Source organism: Eumetopias jubatus, unplaced genomic scaffold, assembly GCF_037043125.1.
Source record: "Eumetopias jubatus isolate StellerSeaLion01/CBP00866 unplaced genomic scaffold, mEumJub1_p1.0 scaffold_12, whole genome shotgun sequence".
NCBI classification, from domain to species: domain Eukaryota; kingdom Metazoa; phylum Chordata; class Mammalia; order Carnivora; family Otariidae; genus Eumetopias; species Eumetopias jubatus.
This window is the reverse complement of record NW_028274818.1, coordinates 101,068,211-101,094,252: the sequence shown is the minus strand read 5'-3', so window position 1 is coordinate 101,094,252 and position 26,042 is coordinate 101,068,211. Positions and strand designations below refer to the sequence as shown.

Genomic DNA, 26,042 nt, shown 5'->3' with positions numbered 1-26,042 from the left:
GGTGGGCTGGAGACAGCAGAGCAGGGGGACGCCGGGCCTGTTGTGGCCTCAGGGGGTGGGCCCTGCCGTGGTCTGGTGGGCCCCGGGGTGGATTCAGTTGCTGATCAGGAGGACTGACTGGAGAGTGGACCAGGCTGGGGGATGCACTGTAGGAAAGCCAGCTCCCTTGAGGAATGCTATGGGGACCCGGTCCCTTCCTTCATGACCTCTGCCTTCAGCACCTGCTAGGGACAGGAGGGGGCTTAGAGCAGAAGGCTGCTTTGGGGTTCGTGGTGCATTTATGTATGTTGCTCTGGGGCCCCCGAGGAGGGGAGGTCAGGGTCGTGCCCAGTCTGCATTTCAGCCTGGTCGTGGGCTCCAAGGATGGAGAGGGGAGTCGGTGTGGGCTCCCCTTCCCAGGGCTTGCATTCTGAGTGGGACTCGGATGGGTACCCCAGCAGCCTGGGAGGCGGGCTGTGCGAACCAAGGGAAATCGGAGTCCTGCGGAGTGGCTGTGCCAGTGAGGGGTGTTGGAGCTATTCTGAAGGACAGGCGGGGTTTCCTTGGGTGACACAGAGAGGGAGATGCCAGGGTGACCATTCTATCTGGGACAGCCTTTGTTTATGTCTGTGGTTTTGGCATGACACCGTATTAATAGCACCTCCCTTCTCTTCAAGGTGTCTGGTTTGGGATGACGAATCATGTGGTCACCTTCTTTATAGGCCCTCCTACGAGGTCGGGGTGCTCATCAGCACATTAAAACCTCTGACAAGTCCTGCAGCAAAAATAACCCTAACTTTGTTTAAGCTGCTATTTCTCAAGCTTGTTGGAATTTGGAGATTATTTGTTTTCATAATACCTATTAATCCCCTGTGGAATTAATGTTTTGTGGAACATTTAAGGAAGGACTTGCTTCCTTGAGGGGCTGGGTCTTAGCATACGCACGCTTTTTTTCCCCCTCCGGCCTTCAAGGACAGAGGGCCAACTTCATTACACACTTCAGTTCAGAGCATATCGTCACTGTGAGCCCCTGCAAGGCCCCTCTTGTGTTTTGTAAAATTGATACCTTTTTATCGTGTTCCCTGCATCCAGGCATCTGTGTCCATGTGTCCGAGTCGGGACACTCTTCAGCTCTGCTTTCTGACCAAGTATCACATCAGAAACACCTTTCCGTGTAACCTGGAAGAATTATTTTTTAAAAAGTTGCTTAAGGGGTGCTTGGCTGGCTCAGTTGGTAGTGTGTGTGACTCTTGATCTCAGGGTTGTGAGTTCGAGCCCCATGTTAGGTGTAGAGATTATTAAAAAAAATAAAACCTTAAAAAAAAAGTTGCCTAGGGCGCCTGGGTGGCTCAGTTGGTTAAGCGACTGCCTTCGGCTCAGGTCGTGATCCTGGAGTCCCAGGATCGAGTCCCGCATCGGGCTCCCTGCTCAATGGGGAGTCTGCTTCTCCCTCTGACCCTCTTCCCTCTCGTGCTCTCTATCTCTCATTCTCTCTCAAATAAATAAATAAAATCTTAAAAAAAAAAGTTGCCTATGAATCTGAAAGGCTTGACCATAATTTATATAATGCTTCCCTCTTTGGGGGCACTTAGGTTCAGGTTTTTTTTTTTTTTTTTTAGTTTTTTTTTTATTTTAAGTAATCTTTACACCCAATGTGGGGCTTGAACTCACAACCCTGAGATCAAGAATTGCACTCTCTACTGACTGAGCCAGCCAGGCACCCCCAGGGTTTTTTTTGTTGTTTGTTTTGTGAATGATAAGACAGTGAGTCCGTTTTTTTCTGTCTAAATTATTTCTTTGGGAAATGGACCAAAGATTCCATTCCCTATTTTCTCCTATTAAAAATATTGTATTTTTTTTTTTTAAGATTTTATTCATTTATTGGAGAGGGAGAGCATGGGAGAGCACAAACAGGGGTAGGGGCAGGCAGAGGGAGAGGGAAAAGCAGGCTCCCCGCTGAGCAGGGAGCCCCATGCAATGTGGGGACCCCGGGATCATGACCTGAGCTGCAGACAGACACTCAACCAACTGAGCCACCCAGGCGCCCCTATTGTATTTCATTTTTATGACCTTTTTTTAACAAAGGAACACAGGCTTCTTCTAAGAGTCTAAGGTTAACCTAGAAAGTTTTCCCTGTCTAGAGTTGAAATGACCCAGGTGGGGAGTGAGGATGTGAGTGGGGTCGTGTTTAGGGGGTCTCCTGGATGTCTCTGGAGGGGGGTGAAGCAGGGCAGGGGGTGCTGGAGGCTGGGAGAGACTCTTCTGTAGGCTGCTGTGGCAGGTGGTGTGAAATCTCACCGGCCTGCTATCCGGAGGGACCTCGGGGACCCTAGAGGGAGGTGTGCATTTCACAGTTATTTCTCCTGTGCAATTGCTAGATCTGATGAATAACTGGATTGGGGGCCACGGTGAGGAGAAGGAGCAATGAGGATTTGTGGTCTGAGTAAATGGATGTTGGGGGACTGCACCCCTAACTGGGGAGTACAGAGGAGGAGCTCTTGGAGGGGGGGTCACTGTGGTCTAGAACATCAAGTGTGAGGTCTTAGGGGACATCCAGGAGGAGGCAGCAGCGGGAAGGGTGGGTCTGGCGGCCAGGGACGGGATCAGGACTGGAGTGAGCAATGGGGGCCCAACTTCTCCATCTTTCTCTGTCACTTGGATCTTTTACAAGGGGAATGCATTAGTGTCTTTAAAACAGCAGGGACGGGGCAGCATATAAGCAACAGCTCAAGGTGCAAGAGTGGGTTGGATTGTGGGGGGCGCACAGTGTAGATCAGGGCTCCCCAGGTAGTGACCACGGGAGGAGGACATCCCTCCTGCCTCTCCCCCCGCGCCCCCCGCATTAGAGGTGGGTCAGAGACTTGGTGCTTCTCTGTCTTCTCTCCTCTCTGTCATTTAGGGGGTCTGTCGAGAATTCTGATGGGTTTTAGACTGGCCACCTGTGCAGGGTTTGGGCTGGACTGGGACTAGCTGTGTGCTGCCTGCTCCCGAGAACCAGCGCTGAAATTGTCAGGAATTTTACAAGCCAGATGTTAAACACGGCCTTGACTTAAAAAACTAGATCTTACCAACTTGTAATTTAATAAATTCTATTAAAAACATAGGTAGTAAATACTCAAAACTCATAACTTCTAGTCGTACTTACGGTAGTATTTATACCACTAAAATAGTGCTGTTTTACCAGTAGTCAGATTTTATAGTATCTGTGTTTTTGAGGTTATTGCTCTATGGTGGAAACACTATATAATCTCTTTCTAACTCCGTGTTCAGTGTGACACCACGCTGGTAGCTTGAAATTGACCACGGTGGGACAATTTTTGGAAATGGGCAAACGCTACAAATCAGGGTTATTATTTTTCTCCTGGAGAGCTAATTGGTAAACCTTTACCAGCAGCCCACCGGCTGGAACACAGGACCACCAGGGTGGGCAGGGGTGGAGGAGGCAGAGAGGAGTCCTGTCACGGGGGCGCGGGGGGCCTTGAGAGGAGGGTGGGCAGCAGAGCTAGGGGGCAGGGGGACCCTCGAGGCCCGAAGGAGCCCAATGCAATGCAGTAAGGAGGCCATGGGGACCTCCCAGGGCAGTGTCCACATTGGGAAGTGGTCAGAGGGACTGGGAAGCAGAGTCTTGTTGCTGGTGGAGGAAGCCGCTTCCTTCTAGACACAGCTGGATGGAAAAATACCCGGGGCCAGAAGAGCAAAGGACCAAGTAATGTCTAAATACAGTCCCACTTGAGTTTGTTTTTTTTTTTTTTAAGTACGCAGTCTGTGTATGCAACGTCTACGCACCGGATAAAGTCTGGAGAAACATACTCCAAGATATTAACTGTAATTGTGTTTGTATGGTGGAGCTATAGGTGCTTTCATTTTTTTTTTTTTTTTTTAAATCAGTAACTCTGCTTTCTGATTTTTCTGCAGTGGACATGGATGATCTGTGTAGTCTAAACATTTGAATAGGAGAAGAGCTAGTTGGCTGGGAAGGACAGTGGATGGCCGCAGGAGGGGTGTCAGTGGGGGAAGCTGTTATTTTGAGAGCTGGGGGTGTTTGTGGCACGCATGGACAGCCAGAGGGGGGACAGGCGAGAGGTAGTGGGGAGGCGGGTCCCTGGGGAGACCAAAGAGGGATAGAGGTTTGCTTCCAAAAGGAGAAGAACTTAGCTCTCCTGTAGAAACATGGGGCAAACAGTGGGCTCAGGGAGGTACAAAGGTTAGGTGGGGGTGGACGAGGTGAACCAGGAGCTGCATGGAGGGAGCCTCTGCCCTAGATGGAAGGAATGGGACCGATTCTCTGCTGCTCGGGGTTGTGAAAAATCCGTGCACCAGCGCAGAGCCATGGTGGCCCCTCCTTCTGGGAGCGGGACCAGCTCTGAGCAGGCAGCTTGCATTGAGGGCCTGCCAGCCTGGGTGCTAGAGTGGAAACAGGGCCCTCCTGAGCGTCTGTTCAAGTACGGGGGGTGGGGGCAGGCGTACATGGTGAAATACGGGATAAATCTCTGGAAGGATGGTGGAGGGCGTGGAGGGTGATGCAGGTGGACTGGCTTTTAAGAGAAGCAATCAGGGAAGGCTTCTCTGAGGAGGTGAGGAGTGAGCTGTGTGATTGTCAGGGCAGATGTTCTGGAAGGCACTCGCACCCCTGTTCACAGGGAGCCTTCTCTCCCCAGCCCCAGGCCCCCATGGATCTAGGTTCCTCCCCATTAGGGAGGTGGCCCTCTGAGTTGTTATCTGCACCCCACTTCCTTGCCGGGCCCCCGTTTGGCGGTGCCTGTGGTCCCCAGTGTCTGACCCTGGATGCTCGGAGAACAGGGTCCCTGGCAGCTGAGATTCGGCCCGTCCCCGCTTCCCCGGGCAGGGTGGGACCCAATCCCCTGCAGGGGGAGGAGGGGTGGGTGCATTCTCCCCCGGCCCCCTGCCGCCCCCCCCCCCACTGCAGCAGGCCACCAGCTGCTGCCACCCCACGCTAGGCCCCTCGGCCTTATTCTTCAAAGTCCTGCTTTGAACTTGAAACCGGCAGTAAATTCTCTGGTGCCTGAAGTCTGGGGAATGGACCAAGCGCTCAAGAGAGGGTTAAGTTTCTTGCTCTTTGCTTTCTTGGGGGCTCACTGGGCCAGGCTGCTCCATGCCAGGCGTGGGGGGGAGGCCCAGGCCCTGCCCTCGGGGCTTTGGGGCCCCGGGGGTGTGACGGGGGAGCCGCCCAGGTCTGGTGGCTCTGAGAGAACAGGTAGGACGGGAGACCATCAGGTCCCAGCTGTTTCTGTCTCAGCCCTTTGTCGACCTGCGGGGAAACAGGCCGGGATAGGGGAAGGGGCTTGGCCAGGCCTGGCCCCACTGTTACTAATGGCTCCCTGGAGGGCACGGGGCTCTGTCCTGCTTTTCCTTGCCTTCCCGAGCCCAGGCCTCCAGAGGCTTCCCAGCACAAGTCGGGCATTTGACGAGGGTTTGTCCCTGTGAGGCTGGGGCAGCTGAGGGCACCGAAGAGGAAAAATGAAGCAAAGCCCCTCAAGTGCGGTCGCCGCGGGCTTGCGACCTGGATTTGAGCAGCTGTTGGAACAACTGGTCTCTGGGCCTGTGACCCTGGAAGGGGCGGGGCAGAAAGATTACCTGAGGGTCTGCCTGGCCCGGGACAGCTGGGGAGGGGGACAGCTGGGCGGGCAGCTTCTCGCCAAGAATAGCCACGCTGGGTCCCCCTCGACCTGGGACCCTCCTCTGAGCTCCAAGCAGAGAGACCAAGTAGGCACAGGTGCTTACCTGCGCCAGAGCTGCCCAGGTCAGTTCGCAGACATCACAGAGCCCTGGGGCACAGGGAAGTGTTCTAGAAACGGAGTTGGGAAGGGCACGTGCATGACGCGAGCATGGGGGGAGCTGACAAGGGGGAGGGCTCTGAGCCAGACCAGGTGGGCCTGACACCTGCCTGGGTACCTTTGCACAAGAGTCATGACCCCTGCTTCCTAATCTGGACAATAAGAATATAATGTAGAGAAAGTGTCCAGTCCATCGAGGGCTGGGGCGCTGGTACCTCATAGATGGTAGCTGCAATCTTAATAACCACAGCCTTGGCCCCCTGTTGATGGACCCCGCGGCTCCTTGGGCGGTGTTACGGGTGGGCTGGGCCATCTTTTCATTTGTGGTTTTCTCCACCTAGGACTGCTTTTCAGAGCAGCTCTTCCTAAAGAAGGTACCCGCCTCATCTGCGGGGGGTGGACAGGGTTCCCAGATCCCTGCAGAGGCTCCTTATAGTATAGGATTGTCCTAGATCAGGACTGAGGGCCCCCAGGAGTTCAGCCCAGGCACAGGGGACCAGCAGGACAAAGTCTGTGAGCTGGTGATTATTTTCTGTGGTTTATGCCACTTGCAGAGGGCTCAGCCACCCGCCTCGCTTTTACCTAGGGCTAGAGCCCCTTGCCCGAGGTCATCGGAACCTGCCTGGAAGACTTTCTTCTGCCTCCTAGGACTCTTTGTGGTTTTTAATTTTTTTTTTTTAATTGTTGAGTCTTTGTGTAAATCATTCTCATTGAAAGAACACCAGGCAGGGCTCACTGTGCGCTTGTATGGGTCAGGCACTGAGAACAGCCCAGAACCAGGGTGCAGGTGAGGAGGAGCCCCAGGTGGGGCTAGGAGCTGCTGGCCTCTGGGGCTCTGGGGCCTGCTCCCTCAGCCAGCATGGCCTCTGCCTGGTGGGATCTCGAGGGTGGCAGAGAGCCTCGGGGGCCCCCCCACCCAGGGGTCTTCTCTAGATGGGACATGGAAGGGGGGACATCCCTACATAGGATGGAGTGAAAGATGAGATTGTTCCCTACTTGTAAGGAACTGCAGGATTTGGCCAGATTCTGGAAAACGGGTCCATTCAAGGGAGCCCAAGGGATTGGGGGTGATTATAGTTTGAGGCTTCACATGGCAGGTGCTTAGTGCCCGTTGTTTGGTTTGACTTTGTGCCCTACACCAAGAGCTGGAGGCCTGTGGCCGGTAGGCTCTGGTGCCTCTTGCCTGGGAGCCTCGGTGAAGTACCTGATCTCTCCAAGCCTGTTTCTTCCTCTCTCAATCAGACGTAACAGAATTATTTCATAGGATTAACCGGGAGGGTTGGATGAGCTCCTGTAGGTCTGCCTCTTAGCGCAGAGCATCAGTGAATGGCTGTGATCACTGTGGTTGTCAGTCAAGTTCGGCAGCAAAGCCTGTTGGTCTCCCAGCTCACAGCTGAGCGATCCCCTAGGTCAGGACCCCCATCCCGGTGGCCAAGGCCCTGGGTGCCACGTGCTTGCCTGTTAGCGCTGCCAGAGTCCCAGGGTCCCGGAGAGAGAACCCCGGTGCTTGGTCTCCTATGTCCAGCTTGTCCCTGGAGTTGTTTGGCTTCCCCAGCCCCCAGAGGGTCCGGCTTCCAGTGTTGATACACCATTCTGCCAGGCCTGGGCTTCTTGGCCTTGGCTGAGAGGAGGATGCTGGTGGGGGCCACGGACCTGCGGCCCTGGGAGGGACTAGAAACAGGCAACTCTGTTAGGGGTGTGGTAGTATCTGCTGGTCTCCCGTCCCCCATCTCTGTTTCATACACGCTTCAGCCTCTGGAGTCTAGAAGGATGGGGCCTTCTCTGTCTGATGCTGCTTCTGGCGGGAAGCGGGGGCAGGGCAGCCTCCAGACCTACCGGTGTGAATGGGCGGGCTTCCTGAGCCCCATTGCGCAGGAGGTCCCCCGTGGGGCCCAAGAGCCAGATAACACATGAAGTACAAAGCGCGAGCGCTCAAGCCCTGCTTTGTCTTTTATGAGTGACCTTGAGCTAGTGGCTTCCCTTCCCTCCCACTTCCTCATTTGTAGCCTGTCAGAGCCCAGGCCCGGGAGGCAGGCTCCTTCCCTGGGTTTGAGTCCCGATTCTGCTATGTGGCCTTGAGCAAGTCTGTTACCTCTCGGAGCCTCAGGGTCATGCTTCCTCTAATGAGGGCCTGGGCCAGCGCACCCCTCGGCCCAGAGAGCCTAGAGTTTAGCCCCGGGAGTGTCGGCAGAGACGGGCTTGCCTCCCACACACCTGTGCCCCCCACTTTTCCTGCTCTCTGCAGCTGCAGCTCAGGGAGGGGAGACTCTGGAGTGGAGCAAGATGGTTTTCTGGCCCCTTCCTTGGCCCGAGGTGTCTGTGGTTGTCACCAGCTGTCCAGGAACAGTCTGAGAGCCTTTTGTGGGGCCCCGAGCTGACTGGGGCAGAGGGGTGGGGGAGACACAGAGACCACTCATAAGATCTAAGGCCCACCTGGGGTCGTGGCTGGTGTCAGGTTAACAGCCAGGGGCTGGGGCCCACCAGGATGGGGAGTGGCAACTTGGAACCCTCGAGAAGGAGTTCATTCACGGCCCTCGATTTTGAGTGACCCTGAGCAGTGAAAGGTGTTGCTCCCGAGGAGGCACTTTGCTGAGCTTTTGAATCCTTGGAACCTGCCAGGAGGGGTTGGGAGGTAGACAGGGAGAGACCTCGGGTCACCCAAGGCGCCACGGCCAGCCACGCCTGCCTCAGTTTCCCCACCCATGAGCCAGCGCAGACACCCACCTGTGCCCACTCAGGCCCTGACCGTTTCCTCTCTCTCCCCCACCCCCACCCCCGACAGGCTCCCCCCTGCACAAGCAGGTCTCTGGCCCGGTCACTGCCACCGCCGCCGCCCCCGCCCCTGCCGAGAAGCCGGGCCCCAAGGCGGCCGAGGTGGGCGATGACTTCCTGGGGGACTTCGCGGTGGGCGAGCGGGTGTGGGTGAACGGCGTGAAGCCCGGCGTGGTGCAGTACCTGGGCGAGACGCAGTTCGCGCCGGGCCAGTGGGCCGGCGTGGTGCTGGATGAGCCGGTGGGCAAGAACGACGGCGCAGTGGGCGGCGTGCGCTACTTCGAGTGCCCGGCCCTGCAGGGCATCTTCACGCGGCCCTCCAAGCTCACCCGGCAGCCCACGGCCGAGGGCTCGGGCAGCGACGCGCACTCGGTGGAGTCGCTCACCGCCCAGAACCTGTCGCTGCACTCGGGCACGGCCACACCGCCGCTCAGCAGCCGGGTCATTCCGCTGCGGGAGAGTGTCCTCAACAGCTCTGTCAAGACTGGGAACGAGTCTGGCTCCAACCTCTCGGACAGCGGTTCCGTGAAGCGCGGTGACAAGGACCTGCGCCTGGGAGACCGCGTGCTGGTGAGTTCCTTCCCCTCCACCCGCCCCCCACCACCCCCCCGCCTTCCCTGCAGGCTGGACCCCGGAGGGGAGGCCGGATGGGGAGTTGGGGGGCTCGGGCGGGGTCCAGGCTGGGGCACTCAGGCCTCATCAGAAGCACGGAGTGACCAGGGACACAAGTAAAGTGAGCTCTGGAGACTGTTGCTGTGTGATCCTGGGCAAGTGTCTTAACCTCTGTGAGCCTCAGTCGTCCCACCGATAAAATGGGTTGAGATGCGAGAATACGTGCCTGTTAACGCTTGCTGATATCCCCCAATGATCCAGCCCACCAGCGTGGATGCACCAGGCCTGTACTGGAAAAGGCTGAGGACGGGAGCGCTCAAGATCCTCGGCCCTGTCACACCTAATCCGCTGTGACGCAGGGATCGCTGTTGCTGTGGGGGAGACAATTGGGTCACTGGAGCCAGGGGGACCACCAGCTGAGTCTTCCTGCGAAGGACCCCTCTTCTCTGGTGGTCCCTGGCATTGGGGCCAGGTTGCAAGGGGGCAGTGGTCCCCAAATCCTTCTGAGTCTGGATCCATACTTCCCGAGTCGGAATGAGGCGGTGCTTCCCTGTCATCTGCTGTGGCCAGGCCTGGGCTGGGGGTGGCAAAGTGATGATCGGACGGGGTCTTGTCCTGCTTTGCCAAGTCCAGAGCTGGGGTGGCCCCCCCCAGAACCACAGTGTTGGGAAGGAGAGAATAACACATGGGACAGTCCCAGAAGGGGGTCTGGTGGGCTCGGGTGTGAGGAACCACTGTGAGGTAGTCAGGTGGGGGGAGAGGTCCCTATGTTTGTCAGAGAATCTTCCTGGGGGACAGTGGCGACCATATGCCGGGAGCGCCAAGGCTGAGTGGGGAAGGGCCCATTGTGGGGACCGCAGGAGGTTATCGCTGCCTGGGATTCTCCCTCCCTACCCCGAGGACCTCACTTAAGGCCAAGGTTCCCCCTGGAGGCTCCTGGGAAGAGCATTTGGGCTGGGGCAGGGGGACTCGAGGAAATGTTTACGGCCGTTGCCTTGTTGGATCCTCAAGCCCACACTGTGATATAATTTTTATCCCCACGTTGTGGACGGAGACACTGAGGCTCAGAGAAGTTTAAGAACTTGTGTAGTAACTTGCCAAGATGCAAACCAGCCCCCGAAGCCTGCCTTCCTGAGTCTCTCTACCCTGGTGATCTGTCTGGGGTCTACCCTCCCACCCCCCCGCCCTGGGCCGGTTTGCCAGCCTGCTTCCCTGTGGACAGAACCACCCGCTGCGGTGATCTGGTGGTGGACGTGGCCAGGCCTGGTCCCCCTCCTCTAGTGGCTTATAGTCCATGAGGTGATAGAGACTGTGATCCATGTGATTGCAGACATCAGCGTTTCCTTGTGAATCTGGATAAGTGCCATGAAGAAACACAATGCTCTGAGAGCCCATCACGGAGGCTTGACCTGGTGGTAGGCATCTCCAAGGCCCGGTGTTAGGACTGAGATGCAGGGAATGAACTAGAGAAATAGAAGAGTAGCGGGGCTGAGCCAGGAGCAAGCGAGCTGGGGCAGAACAGTGCCCACGAGGCTGGCGTGCACTGACCCTGCAGGTCTGGGGCCGGGGTGGAGGGGGTTTGCTCTGTTTGCAGAGGGAGCTATGGGAGGCTCTATGCAGCAGCATGAGCAGATCCATGCTTTAAGCTCATCTAGCTTGCTGCTTTGCGGGGACAGGATGGGAGGGGCCAGGAGTGGAGCAGGGGAATGTCCGGGGGCTGCTGTGGGACAGGGGCGGCTGGACTCTCAGGGTCTGGTTAGTGTCACGTAAGTGCCCTGGGGGTGGTCTGCAACCTCTTTGGGGGAGGAAGTGGAGGCTGCGGGGGTGGTTATTGGCCAGCTCTGGTTGGTCCCCAGGCTGGGGGAGCAGGGAGGTTGAACCCCAGTTTGATCCTGTCTGGAACTCCCCTTGCTCCTGCTCCCCCTTCAGGGGGGTGGGAACTGGACATGCAGGGCAGGGGGCATACAAGCCTGCATGATGTGGGCATTGCTCTAGAAAGGTCTGCCAGGCCCTACCCCATCAGCAGGGCTGGCAGCAGCCACAGCAGACAGGCCCTGTTGACGTCCCACTGCTTTCTTGAGGGGGTTGCTCACCCTGGGCACTGTGCCCAGCACTTTCTATACCTAGTCCTTTTGGGTCCTGCCCGCTGCTTTAGAAGGTGGGAATTACCCTCCCATTTTACAGATGAGAAAACTGAGCTCAGCCCTGGATCACACAGCCTGCCCAGGGTCACGCAGCCGGGAGGCGATAGACCGTTCATTCCTCTATTTATACTCATCAACTGTGGCTGCCCTAGAAGCAGGATATCCTTGGATTCTGGGTGGGGGAGAAGAACTTGAACATGGGGTTTGTTTCTGCCGGGCGGATGGAGCCCCACACGGCCCCCCATCCCACCCGAGTCTGCAGCTTCTCTAGGGTCAGTCCTGTAGCCCGGTCCGCTGCTCACTGCCAGGATCCAGCTGGCCTGACCGACCTCCTAACTTGCTGCTCCCCCCCCCACGCCTGCTGTAGACACCTGCCACATCACCTTCCTGTCCCTACCCTGCCCTTTAGAAAAGTATAGGCTGGATGCGGGACTGGAGAGGCCGGAACTCGTTTGAGGACAGGGACTCTAGGAAAAACAATACCCCCCAAAAATATTGCTTTGCTCATTTTCTAAATCCTGTGATCCTGTACATGCATAATCAGGGCCCTTCCCAGGGACTTGGAAACGGCTGGTGTAGAAGCTCTTAGCTTCACCAACTATACAACACCAGTTTCTGAACGGGGTCAAAGGCTTGAGCAGTGTTTATGTTCATTAAGTTGCACTGTTCTTCAAAGATACCTATGGATCCTGGGTTCACTGGGGCCTCAATGCTACCTCCTGAGGTCCATGTACTAGTTAAGACCTCCTTGGTCTCGCTGCACTCCCCACCCAGGTCCCAGCACCCCCAGAGGCCCCCATCTCACCTGGGATAAAACGCACCTGCCTCCCCACAGCCCCTGGGCCCTTGTGACCCACCTGCCCACCATCAGATGACCCGGCTTGCCTTCCCTCCGTCCTGGCCGGGCCCAGCTGCACTGGCCCACTCTCCTTTCCTCCAGTGTCCCAGGCCAGTTCCTGCGCCGGGGACACTGTCCCCCAGGGCTTCCCACAGCTCGCTGTCCCACTTCCACTAGGCTCTGCTTCATGGGCTCTTGGAGGTAGAGGCCTCTGATGTCACTCTGCCTAGCCCCTGCCAACCACCTGGATTAAGAGCATCTATTCCCTTCCTCCTCCACTGCCTGTTTCCTGCCACGGCCGGGAGCCCCACATGGCTGTGCCCCCAGTGCCTACTGGAGCCAGGAAGGCGCTGGAACGTACCTGCTGCATGAACGACTCAGGGCCCCCCTGGGTGGTCCTGAGCCAGAGGGGCACCAGGGGCGCCGTGTCGGGGTTCCACAGGCTAGTTGAGCCCCAGCTTCCCCTCACTGGTTGCTGTTGAGTTCTGCAGAGGACCCCCGAGGGTTGCCCACCTCTGTCCCCTCCACTCCCCAAGAGTGACCCATCTCCCCAGCCAGGCTTCTTCCTGCCAGCACACCCCCATCCCTGCTTCTGCACACTTCCACCCCAGCACCCCGGCAGGAGCCGCTCCCACGAGCCCCTCGCTGTACCATCAGCAGCCCTGTAAGGGGGGCCGGCTTGTCCCCCGCATTCTGATGGCAGAGCTGGACAGCTCTGGGGCCCTGTCCTCTCACCCTGATTGGCTGCAGAGGCGAGTGTTTTAAGTGAGTCACCAGTTTGACTTCCTCAGAGGAAAGTCCCCGAGAAACGGATGAACTTAGTCTGCCCCCCCCACCATTGCTCTGTGAGACCCCGGACCCTAGCTGGTGCTTGGCCCAGGCCGGCAGGACTCTGGGCCCTGAAAACCCACAGGAGGTAGAGAAGGGGAGGCCTGGGACTCCTCCCTCGGGAGGCTGGGGCTCGGGGCACGTTGGGGGTGGATGCGAGGGAGGAGTTCTCTTAGCGAGCATCAGGAGCTCTCCTGCGGTAGGTGAGTGGATAAATAAACTGCTCCATCCAGACGAGGAAATGTTCTTCGAGGCCATCAAGATAGGAGCTATTAGGGGATGCGTGGGTGGCTGAGTCGGTGAAGCGTCTACCTTTGGCTCAGGTCATGATCCCAGGGTCCTGGGATCAAGCCCCACGTCGGGCTCCCTGCTCAGTGGGGCGCCTGCTTCTGTCTCTCTCTCTGCCCCCCACCCTGCTTGTGCTCTTTCTCAAATGAATAAAATCTTCCAAAAAAAAAAAAAAAAAGGCGCTATCAAGCCATGAAAAGACACGCGGGAACCTTAAATGCAGATTGCTCGGGGTCAGAAGCCCGTCTGAAAAGGCTCCATTCGGTGCTTTGATTCCAACTATTGACATTCTAGAAAAGCCCAACTTTGGGACGGTAAAAAGATGAGCGGTTGCTATGGGCTGGGGGAAGGACAGGTTGAACAGGTGCAGCACAGAGGAGTTTTAGGGCAGTGAAACTACCCTGTATGATCCTATATCGGTGGATACTTATCATTATACATTTGTCAAAACCCCCAGAACGTCTACCACCATGAGTCAACCCTGATGTCAACTGTGAACTTTAGTTCTTTTTTTCTTTTTTTAAAGATTTTATTTATTTATTTGACCGAGAGAGACACAGCGAGAGAGGGAGCACAAGCAGGGGAAGTGGGAGAGGGAGAAGCAGACTCCCTGCAGAGCAGGGAGCCCGATGCGGGGCTCGATCCCAGGACCCTGGGATCATGACCGGAGCCGAAGGCAGACGCTTAACGACTGAGCCACCCAGGCGCCCCTGAACTTTAGTTCTTGATCACATGTCAATACTGGTTCCTCACTGTAACAAATGCACCACGCTACCGCAAAGGGTTAATAAGTGGGGACGGCGGAGGGGAAGGAGGCAAGTGGATATTATGGGAACGCTCTGTATTTTCTGGTCACATTTTCTATAAACCTAAAATCGTCCCCCAAAATCCATTAATTTTCTAGTAAATTGAATGCTAAATAAACAAAGTAAGAAAAGATTAAAATATAAGAAATAAAAGAGAAGAGGCAGATCCTTAGTCTGGAGGGGTGGGGCCTGCCATACCCAGGTGGAGTCCTGGTGAGTGATCACTGCAGCATCTCGGGGCCCGCAGGGAGACAAGGGTCCCGAGGTTGTGCTGACCTGGCTGGAGGGTCAGCACCACACCCATCCCTTCTGGAAGCCTTTCCACTGTTTCTTGCCTTGCTCTCACCTCTGTGCGGATACCTGCCTGGCTCCGTTGTGCTATAGGAGGGAGGAACGAGGGGAGGATCGGGGCCCGGAGGCCGCTGCGGACCGAGGGTGAAGCAAAGCCTCCTTGGGCCCACCAGGGGTTGGAAGTGGACTCTCAGCCACAGAGCCGCCACCTGGGGTAGTGGGGATCTGGGACAGTGGGGCCTGGTCGTTATGCCCAGCCAGGATTGAAGAAGCAGGAGAGGGAAGCCCACCGGGCTCCACCACTCACAGACCACTCTGAACCTCAGTCTCTTCATCTAGGAGTGCGGTAAAGCTGCCCCCCCCCCACAGAGTTGGGAGGTTTAGGACTCATGTCTTCAATATGCCCAGCACACAGTCCGTGTGGGAGCAGAGGGAGTTTTGATTGGCGAGCTGGTCCACGGGAGGCCTACTGTGGGGGTGTCAGAGGAGGTACCTTTGAAGTTCAGACAAAAGCCGTGGATCAACATGGCACGTTCGCTTTTTCCTGAACCTGCCCTAGAACGGCAGGGAAGGGTTTTTTTTTTTTTTTTTTTTAAGCCTCAAGGACAAAGAGAACAAGAGAGGGGACAGCAACAATGACACCAGAGACCCAGGGTGGCCAAGTCCACGGTCAGCAGTCAGAAAAGCAGAGAAGCAATCGAGGTCTCCCTCAGAAAGCCGAGGCTCAGGAGTAGGCTGCTTGGTGGCCTCTGGAAATGGGGCTGATGTCGGGGCCAGAAACGGGAGAATTGGCTGAAAACTCTTCGGACGCCCCATCTCTGCCCTACTCTGCCTGGTGACCGTCCCTCCCTCAGACGGATGCTTCATCTCCTGAGCGGGTCGGAGAGAGTCTTGGGATGGGGGAATCCCAGGCAGGTTGGATTTAAGAAGGGGGATTCAGTGAACATTTGGTTCCTGAAGCCTGAGTCCCTTTCCCAGCTGGCTGCTTCTAGAACTCTGGTCGCCAAGCCCATGCCCTCCTCAGTGGTGAACACAAGAAGCTTTGCTGGGGACGGTGGCCGGTCCTCTGGGAAATTAGAGAAGGTCACACAGGCATTAAATCTGAACAGAACACCACTGGATATAAGACAGTGCACAAAAAAGCCCTGGGAAATGAAAAAATCTGATTGCACATACAAGAAACCACACAGAAGTCTTAGAAGATGAATTTAAGGAAATTGCCCAGAAAGTAGAACCAGAAGACAGATGGAAACAGGAGAGAAAATAAGACTCAGAGGACCTGTCCAGCGGATCCAACTTCCAAATGCAGCAGTTCTAGAAAGAGAAAACAGGAAAAGAAGGCTGGAAGTCAAGTAAGGAATGCGGGGAAATTCCCCAAGATGGACAAGGGTTTCTTGGTTGAAAGGGTCCACGGGAGCGGAGGAAAGGGGTTGGGAAGAGGCTCCCACCAACGCACCACACTCTGTTTCTGCACAACCCTGGGACAGAGAGCGAGTCCTCTAGTTTTCCGGAGCGGGCAGACAGGCTCACCTGCAGGATCGGGACTCAGATGGGCTTGGAACATCTCATCAACAGCCCTGGAAGACGGGCGCCTTCGAAATCCTGAAGGAAGGGACGCAGCCAAACTCACGCGAGAGGTGAGGGATGTGAATGTTCACACAATGACTTGTACAGGGATGTTATTCACACTGACTAAAAAAGTGGAAACCTCCCAAATGTCTGAGAGTGGATGAGCCGACAAACAAAATGTGATGTAATCCATACGCTGGAATTTTATTTAGCCACAAAAAGGAATGATGCTGATAAATGATACTGCTGCTGCTAAGCATGGGGGCACCTGGCAAACGTTATGCCAAATGAAAGAAGACTAGACACAAACGGTCACATACTGGTGATTCCATTGAGAGGAAATGCCCAGAATAAGGCAGTCCACGGAGACAGAAAGTACATGAGTGGTTGCCAGGAGCTGGGGGTGGGGGTCTGCTCCTGGGCACGAGGTTTCCTTTTGGGGGTGATGAAAATGTCCCGGGATCAGATAGCAGTGATGGTTGCAAACTAAAAGCCACTGAATTGTATGCTTTATACTGGTTAAAATGGTGAATTTGATGTAACCTGAATTTTTACCTTGATGAAGCAAAAGGGAGGCTAGAGTAAAAAATAAGTGTCCCAAATTGCAAAGGTTCGAAGAGTTTATTTCCTCATGCACCTTTTCTTAAAAAGCCCTGGGGGCTGGGAATGTGTTTGACCAAAAATAAGGAAGTAAACCAAGAAAAATGGAAGACCTAGGACCTAGGAAACGGGATCCAGCCCAGGAGAGGCGAAGGGACTCCTCAGGGCAATGGTGCAGGAAGACGCGAGGCTGGTGGCCTCATGGTGGGTCACGTGGCTGCAGGAGGGTCTTCTTCAGAAAGAACTTGATGGAATTCCCCAGGCCTTTCCCAAATGAGAAAATTTGGGGTGGAATTAGTTTTTTTTTTTTTAAGATTTTATTTATTTATTTATTTGACAGAGAGAGACACAGCGAGAGAGGGAACACAAGCAGGGGGAGTGGGAGAGGGAGAAGCAGGCTTCCCGCCGAGCAGGGAGCCCGATGTGGGACTCGATCCCAGGACCCTGGGATCATGACATGAGCTGAAGGCAGACGCCCAAAGACTGAGCCACCCAGGCGCCCCTGGAGTGGATTTAGTGTTAAGTCTGTAAAGGCTAGGCAAACAAACGATCGTAAAAGACAATTAGGGGAAAAATTTGTGCCGGCAAGGAAAAAGCACCTGCAGCCTCCCTAAGCGTTTACTTAGTCTCTGGAACGGTAAACCTGGAATATGATCAAAATCGAGACCTCGCTGCTTGGAAAGGGGGTAGAGTCAGGATGTGTGTATGGACACGCGTATGAGGCAGTGATGAAGGGGAGCTGATGTCTCCCCTTCCTGGTTGGAAAGTTGAGGGGGGGTAACCCAAAATTGAGAAATCAAGAAATAACACTGTAAGTGTGTCATTTAGAAATTGGGAGGTACCAAAAAAATTCAACTTAGAGAGTTGAAATGTTTGCTTCTGGAGTGAGGCAGAGAAACTTCTAGGGCTTTTTATCTTTTTATTTTTAGATTTTTTTATTTATTTTTGCGAGAGAGAGTGCACACAAGCCTGGGGGGAGGGACAAAGGGAGAAGCAGACTCCCCACTGAGCAGGGAGCCCGACATAGGGCTGGATCCCAGGACCCCGGGATCATGACCTGAGCCAAAGGCACAAGCTTAACCAACTGAGCCACCCAGGCGTCCCTCAAATCAGCCTTCCTAACCATCCTTAAATGTACCGTTCAGTAGTGCTAAGTGCACTCACATTGCTGTGCACCCGATCTACAGGTTGTCTTCGTCTTGCAAAACCGAAACTTGATTCCCATTAAACAACTCCCCATTTCCCCGTCCCCCAGCCCCTGGTGACCACCATTTAACCATTTTTAAGGATAATGTTTATTGACACTCTAGTATGTGGCAGGCACTGCACCTAAGTACTTAATCCTCGGCGGGGAAAATAAATCAAATGCTTTTTATAGATGAAGACACGGAGGCTCAAAGAGGTCAGGTAACTTGCCCAAGCTCACACAGCTTGTACGTGTCAGAGTTTCCATGCAAGTCTGTCTGTCTGTCTCCAAAGCTCTTGCATGGGACAGCCCTGGGAAGCCCTGGTGTTAACCTGTATCCCTCCCCACTGCCCTTGGGCCTCTCTCCTCCTCAACCCCACCTTCCCTGTCCCCTATACACTGGAAGCAAGAGATGGGATGAGCCTGGGCACCTGGGCTGTCTCTGTCTGGGCCCACTGCATCCTCTGGACCTGAGTCTGTGTGCCAACAGGTTGGCGGGACCAAGACTGGCGTGGTGCGGTATGTGGGGGAGACAGACTTCGCCAAGGGCGAGTGGTGCGGCGTGGAGCTGGACGAGCCCCTTGGGAAGAATGATGGGGCGGTGGCGGGCACCAGGTATGGTGGACTTCCCCCAGGGCGCCTGGGAGGGGGCTCCTCTTCACCTGGGATGGGGGTGGAGGCTGGGGCTGGGGCATCTGAGGAAGCCGGTGTTGAGGCTCTGGGTAGCTGAGTCAGGCACCACAGTAGAGGTGCTGCCACCTTCCTTCTGTCTGAGGAATAGCATCCCCATTTTACAGACGAGAGAACAGAGGCCAGAGAGGTTATTGGTCAAGGTCAGGCAGAGTCACGGGCAAGTGCTAGGAGAGTCGTCGGTTCTGTGTTCCCTCTTGCATGCCACACGAGGCTATGTGGGGTGGGAGCTGTGGAAATGAGAGGGAGTGGTCCTGGCCTCCTGGGAGACCCCCTGGGTGACACAGGAAATAATCCAACACTGTCCAGTGCCCTACAGCCCCGGGTAAGGTCACAGCTGGACTCCAGGGCTCATGCCCTCTCTGATGAGAAGGAACTGGCTGCCGGGAAGGCTGGGTTGGGAGGGTGGAAGGCTGGGGCCAGGGGTGTGAGGTTCTGGGTGAGCAGCGTCTGCCAGGGCCGTGGGGCCCCACTGCCCACGCTGGCTGTCCCTAGGCTGGGCTGTGACGGATCTGGAAAGGACTGGTGACTGTGGTTCAGGCCAAGCCACCAGGGGAGGAGCCATACTTCACCCAGCTCTTGCAGGAAATTAGGCTTTTTGCTTCTGCAGGCTTAAGGAAGGTCTCCTATGCAGGGGGGATGGTCCTGGCAAAGACCTGCCTGCAGGAAGAGGCGGGCTGGGGAGGCACTTTTAAGGCGAGGGGGAACTGGACGGGACCAGCTCCCCGGTCCCATGTGGAATCTGTGTCCCAAGAGGTTTTGAGAGAAGATAGGCCCGAGTTCCCGTGACAACGCTGTGCCTTCCTGTTCGCAAGATGGGTGTTTCTCTCAACTCACTCTTGCCTTCAGAATTTGGGGGCAGGTGGGGCAGCAGCCCCCACCTCCAAGGCGTCTCCTTCAGGCTTTGGTTGCTCCATGCTGGGAGCTCCATGGGCAGGGGTTAGTGGGGTTCCTTGGGTCTGGGGTGGCCCAGGGGCAGTCGTGAGAGTGGAGGCTGCACACAGTGCTGGGGGGGGGCTCTGAATGGTGTGTGGGAGCCAAGCCCAGCAGACTGGGGGGTCCAGTCCTGGCATTGCCGTTTAGCCTCCTGTGTGACTTCAGGCAACTTCCTTAACCTCTCTGAGCCTAAATCTCATCTGTGAAATGTGGATAAGAGTAGAGTGGCTGGGGGATAGAAATGAGCACTCACATAAAGGGACCGGTGCAGAGTGGGTACTGGGTAAGTGTTATAACCCCTGACCCCTCCTAAATATGTCCAATGGCTACTTATGGCTGCAGAGAATCTCAGGCCCTATTCCCCTGTCTTCTCTTTCTGGGAGTCCCAACTATTGGTCGTGGGGTTAGGGTTTTGGGACCCCCAAGGACAAGCCTCTCTGCTGGGGGGAGGCTAGGGGAGGCTAGAGGCGGCTCTGGGCCATGGACCGTGACGGCAGTGTGGGTCTCTCCTGCCTCCCCCAGGTACTTCCAGTGCCCACCCAAGTTTGGTCTCTTCGCGCCCATCCACAAGGTAATCCGCATCGGCTTCCCGTCCACCAGCCCGGCCAAGGCCAAGAAGACCAAGCGCATGGCCATGGGTGTCTCGGCACTGACCCACAGCCCCAGCAGTTCCTCTATCAGCTCCGTCAGCTCCGTGGCCTCCTCCGTGGGGGGCCGGCCCAGCCGCAGCGGACTGGTGAGGGTGGAGCCGGGGAGGGGTACCCTGGTGTGTGGGTGTGGGGGGGCTAGGGACGGAAGGATCCAGGTGTCCCAGTGTCCCCTGACTTGCTCTGGTTCCAGGTATCTCTCCATGGGGTTTTTGAACAAAGGTGAAAGCTTAGGGACCCCTAGCTGGCTCAGTCAGTGGAGTATGCGACTCTTGATCTCAGGGTCGTGAGTTCAAGCCCCACATTGAGCCTTTTCTTATTTAAAAAAGAAAAAAAAAGAGAAAGTTGATATCTTTTAATAGGAAAGATTGATCCATTTACATTTATTATTTTTATGTTACCGATTTGTCAGTAGCCCTAACCCTAACCGCTTTCCTGGGAGTTAAGGAGGGTCATGCAGATACAGGACAGGTAATATGGGTGGGGGGCAGGTGCAGGGCAGGGGGTTCAAGGTTGCCAGAGGCACCCTGGGTGAAGGGAGAAGGCAAGGCTGCCCTTCTGGGCACAGGGCCTTCTGTGCGAGCTGAGGCTAGGTTGAGAATGTAGGATGTGTGCAGAGAAAGCGGCCCAGGAGAGGGGAGTCCACCATGAGGCAGAGCCCGGGTGCTGTGACTGTCGGGGGCCGGGAGTTCCGTGGATCTCGAACATCCCCCTTACGTAGAGTGTCTAGGGCACCGGCCAGGAGGAGCAGGGCCCTGGGAGGTGAGGCGCTCGAGCTGCTGTCTGGATGGTGCTCCAGATCCCTGAGTCCCGCTCGCACCCGCGCCTTCCTGCAGCTCACGGAGACCTCCTCGCGCTACGCCCGCAAGATATCAGGGACGACTGCCTTGCAAGAGGCGTTAAAGGAAAAGCAGCAGCACATTGAGCAGCTACTGGCTGAGCGGGACCTGGAGCGGGCCGAGGTGGCCAAGGCCACAAGCCACATCTGTGAAGTGGAGAAGGAAATCGCCCTGCTCAAGGCGCAGCACGAGCAGGTGGCTGGGCCGGCGGGGCAGGGGGCGGGGAGGGTGCCCAGAGGGTCAGCCTTGTAGGCCACCCTCACACAGAGAATCCTAACCGCCCCCCACCCCCGCCCTCCTCCTAGTGGATCTGGAGCCTGGCTATCTTGTGCTTTTTCCTACTTAACTAGAGTGGGAGCATTTTCTAGGTCATGGAAAATTCTTCCCTGTTTCCGAGGCTGCGTGGCCATCTATCATGGGCTGTGTCCTTACCGACGTGGCCAGTCCCCTGTGGTGGTTCAAGTTATTTCCAATTACTCATGTTGTCTAAATATACTCATGTACACATTTTTTGGTCTACACCCGTCCACGTTTCAGATTGTGCTTTCAAGTAGATCTGTGTGTTGGGTTTCGGGGCAGGGAGCCCTCACCCGTCAACTTGGGTCTGCTCCTATCACTTGCCTTCTCTTCTCTGCTGGAGATGTCTGTCTCCTACGTGACAGATCCTTCCTGGGTCCCCATCCCCACTGGGAGCCTGGCTCAGCCTGCCCTCAAGTGCTGGGATGATTAAGCCAGGCTCCCGTGTGTGCTGGGACAGAGGCCTTCCCAGGACAGCGGGTCTTAGGTTCTTAGGGGTTGAGGGACATGGCAGGCACCGGGGTGCTGGGTACTGGGGACAGGTGGACCTGGGGTTCCCACTGGGTGAGGCTGGCCTCTGCCATTCCTGGCGCTCGGCCGGGCCCTCCTCCCTCACCGTGAGGCCCATGGTCTGTGCCCTACCAGTGGGGGTGGCCCGAGTGGCAGGCCCAGCTCCTTGCACCCCTCTGCCTCTCTCGCAGCCCTCCCCCACCTGGACCCTGGGCCCAGGAGGAGGCTGACGCTGCGCTGGCCCTTGCTCGGGGCCCAGTATGTTACAGAAGCTGAGGAGAAGCTGCAGCGGGCCCGGCTGCTGGTGGAGAGCGTGCGGAAGGAGAAGGTAGACCTGTCCAACCAGCTGGAGGAGGAGAGGAGGTATGGGCCACCACCCTTGCCCTGGGCCTGGGGGACATCTGAGCTCTGCGGGCCTGCCCCTCACCTGCAAAGTGGGGTGATGATCCCCATCCCTGCAGGCTTGAGGCGTCACCACATCCGTCCACTGTTCTCCTTCCTGAATGGTGGGGGGGGGGTGGGCTTGCTGCACCTGCCCTACCGGCCTGTGCAGCGCATCCTGAGGGGAACACACAGGGTGGGGGCCCCCCCTCTCATGCCGGCTACATCCACAGAGCTCCCAGCTTGGCTGGGTCAGGACCTCGAGGCTCAGAGAAGCAGCTCCGAAGCAGCTCCTAGAACCTTGCTTCTAGGAGTCAGCCCCAGGCTGAGGGCTTCCCTGCGTTGTCTCTCTCAATCTTACCATGAGCTCGGGAGGCGGTTATTGCCCCCATGTCACAGATGAAGAAACGGAGGCTCAGAGTGGGCGGGGATTTGCCTGAGGCCGCCAGGCTGTTGGTGATGACACCGGTTCTTTCTGTCCTGCCACAGCGCCAGTGGGGACTGTGGTTCCCTCTGTGTGGGGTCTCTGGCCTGACTTGGTCCTGGGGTCACCTAGCGGGACAAGCCGACAGGGGACAGGGCTTCTCTTGCCCCAGGGCCTCTCCCTGTCCCCTGGCTGACACCCAGATTTCTGGGGCTCCCTCCCCTCCCCCATGCCTCAGGCAGCCCCCCAATCCTCAGCCCCTGCATCGGGGCTGTTTTGGGGCTTTCAGCTGAGGCCTGTGAACCACAGGCTGTTGTTACCGTCTGACTTGAGGAGAAAGGGCTTATTTATATCTGCCTGAGACAGTTTTCGGGGCCCACACATCTGGTTCCCATGGTGACAGTCAACAAAAAACTTGAAGATGTCTTGGGGGTTGTGTTCATGAGGGGCCTGGGCGTGGGCCCCTGGGCTTGCTGGGTGGCTTTGGGCAGGTCTGTTGCCCTTCCCGGGGCCCCCGTCTCCCCATCTGCATGCCGGGAGCTGGCAGGAGGCCCCGGGAAGGGCAGCTCCGTGAGCAGTTATGTGCCCGTGCCTCCCCTGTGCTGTCTTGGCATGTGGGTGGGTGACTGTCTCCCCGAGGGTAGCTTCCGACGCCTACAGCAGGGCAGTGGGGACCCTCATCGGGCAGCAGCCCCAGGACTCTAGTGCCCCGATTTTGCAGGGAGGGGACGAGAGTGAGGTCAGCAGGGGAAGAAGCCCATGCTCCCTCCTTCCCTCCCTCCTTGCGGACTGTTCATGCAGAAGCAGGACAGCCCGTCCTGCTGCCCCGTCCCACAGCCACCCTAGGGAGGAAGGATGTTGCCTGACACGCCCCCGTTTTAGAGAAGCCGGTGGTCTCAGAGTAGAGCACGGGGCCGGCAGTTGGGAGGGCTAGAGGTTTCCAGGAGGCTCTGCCCGCATCAGCCAGGACTCTGGGACCATTGGTGCCTTCTGCGAGGTCTGAGCCTGGGGTGAGGCCCACGGCTCTGAGCCCAGGCGGCTCAGCCCCCTCTCCCCCTGCAGGAAGGTGGAGGACTTGCAGTTCCGAGTGGAGGAGGAGTCCATCACCAAGGGAGACCTGGAGGTAATGGTTGGAGGACCCCCCCCCCCCGCTCCTCGCCCGGCCCCTATCCCTGCACCCAGACCTTGCAGGGCACATGGTCCTGAGGACCAGGCAGCATCTCTGGCCTCCCTGGGAGGGGGTTGGGGACATTTCAAGGGAGAAATCCGGAAGAGGCCTCTGGAAGAATGGGGAGGGGCAGGTCATGAGAGACTCAGAGGGCGTCACAGTGGGAGGGGGGATGGCTCAGCTCCAGGAGCCCCAGGGGGGCCATGCTTCCTTTTGTTTGGCAGCCAGGTGGGGTGGACCAAGGGTAGCCCTAGGACATAGTGGCTGGACTCCCCTGTCCCTTCTTTGTTGGACAATAGCACTGAAGGTGTCCCTTGGGTCCTTCATTTGTCTTGGATTCCAGGTAACATTTTGGCTGGAAGTAGCTTGCCATTGAGTCTCAGAGCTTGTAGATGGCAAAACAGCCTCAGAAAGTCAAAGGGACTCACCCAGTCATGGAGCGAGGCAGCAGCCCCTGGGACCAGGACCCAGGACTTCTGGCTCCTGAGCTCAGCCCATGAGGAGGACTACTTAGGGCGCCTCCGAGTTACAACACCTGGACAGGTGGTCTGGGCAAAGGTGAACCTTCCACTCTCCGCTCCACCCCCACCCTCCCTGAGCTGACGGACGGGGGGTGCTCCCATCAGTTAGTGAAGGCCCCCTGCCACCCCCAGCCTTCCTCACCATATCATGCAGAGACCTCAGGGCTCATGAGGCCACCGTTGGGTGGGCAGGAATGCCTCGCTGCCGTGGTCCTCCGAGCTCCCTGGGAGGTGACAAGGGATGAGGACTCCTGGAGCTATCAGATGGGGCAGGGAACAGTGCGTTCAGTCCTCTACACGCTGGCCTGGGCCCAACTGGCCCTGGGCAGTCCCTTCCCTCCGCAGGCCTCACTTTGCTCAATCTGCAAAACGAGGAGGTTGAACTAGGCCGGTATTCTCAGACTTGAGAATTCATCACCTAGAGGGCGTGTTCAGACACGGTGCTCGGGCCAGTCTCAGAGTGGCTGTTCGGTAGGTCTGGGTGGGACCTGAGAATTTGCATTTCTAGCATGTTCCCAGGTGGATGCCGGTCTAGGGACCATACTTTGGGGATTACTGCACTAGATTTTTTTTTTTTTTTTTAAGATTTTATTTTTAAGGAATCTCTGTGCCTAGCACGGAGCTCAAACTCACAACCCCGAGATCAAGAGTCTCATGCTCCACTGACTGTGAGCAAGCCAGGCGCCCCTGCACTAGATCATTTCTGAGCTCAAATTTGATAATCTGGTTTCTGATTTTGTGAAGGAGCTGCCTTAAGAGCCCATGTCTTCGTTGCCCAGCAGAAGTGTGCCTGGGGTTGTTCTGTCTCTGGATGACCCCGGCTAGGGGAGGGACGTGTGCCATCTGGGAGATTTTTTCACCTGAGCTTTAAGGATGGATGTCGGGGTACAACCCCAGTGCAGGAGCCCCAGCCCAGCATTATTAGGACGTTCTCTTGTACGTTTCCCTCTTAGCCAAAGGGACAGGTCATGTGGTTGCCTGTGGCTGGCTTTCCTGCTGGGCGGCTGCCCTCTTGCAGGAGTTGGGGTGGGCTTCTGGAAAAAGCACCTGTGCTTGCAAGGGACAGAGACCCCTCCTGCGCACTTCACTCAACGGGGTTTATTGAAAGTCTATAGGGAACTGTCACTGGCAGTTGAAGGACCCAAGGCAAGAAATAGCCACAGAATCCACCCCCATTCATTCTCTGCTCAGGGGCTTCCCTCTGCTCTTGACTCATGGTCAGTCTGCACGTCTGTCTGACTTTCTCTTTCTCTCTCTCATTGTGTCTCCTGGGCTCTTGGCACATTTGCTCCCTTCTCCTGGCCCCCCAACCACCACCGGCCCCCCACCCCTCTCCTGGCCCTGCCCGCCCACCTCCGGCCCCACCCGCCCACCAGCCTCCTGGCCTCGGGGGCCCAGGCTCCGGCACCCACCTCCCCTCAGCCCGAGCCTCTGTCCTCTGGAGAGAATCTGATTGGTCCCAGGCGAGCCAAGGAGCTGGCTGGTTTTGGATCAGGTGTCCATCCCGGCTCCTTCAGCCCCAGCTGGGAGAGGCTGCGAGAGACTGTGACAGACAGTGACAATCAGTCAAGGGGCGCTGGGGTTCTCTTGCTGCTGTTTTTCGTGTGACCATATTCATGACGACCAGAACACAAATGGTCCCAAAGTTCCGCTCACACCCACCTGTCTCGAGAGTCAAAAATAAAACCCACAGCATTCTTGTGAGCTCCTGGTCTCCCGCCAGCTGTCACCCCATCTCTCTGCTTGTCTTCCTCCTGGACTCACTGCCCGGTTCCAGCCTCGTAGCCTCTTTCCTGATCTCTAAATGTCGGACTGTCTCAGGGCCCCTTTGCCCCTCGATCTACGCTGTCGAGAGCTTCCAGTCTGTGTCATTCAGTGTCCTCTGTGAGCTCATGATTCCCTTGGTCTCCCCCCCGCCCCC

General features: G+C 56.6%; 1 protein-coding gene across 6 annotated transcripts in view; it reads left to right on the top strand.

The window, feature by feature from the left end:
- Nucleotides 1–26,042, top strand: part of CLIP2 (CAP-Gly domain containing linker protein 2) — a 70,216-nt gene that overhangs the window by 24,489 nt on the left and 19,685 nt on the right. For 4 of the 6 annotated variants that reach the window (XM_088016644.1, XM_088016643.1, XM_088016645.1 and 1 more), the window contains 6 exons: nt 8,557–9,116; nt 18,199–18,323; nt 19,857–20,070; nt 20,818–21,015; nt 21,887–21,990; nt 23,468–23,555. In XM_088016644.1, coding sequence (XP_087872770.1) covers nt 8,557–9,116; nt 18,199–18,323; nt 19,857–20,070; nt 20,818–21,015; nt 21,887–21,990; nt 23,468–23,555 — 1,289 coding nt within the window. The remainder of the gene's footprint in view (nt 1–8,556; nt 9,117–18,198; nt 18,324–19,856; nt 20,071–20,817; nt 21,016–21,886; nt 21,991–23,467; nt 23,556–26,042) is intronic. The other 2 variants (XM_028109923.2, XM_028109925.2) reach the window with 1 other exon arrangement.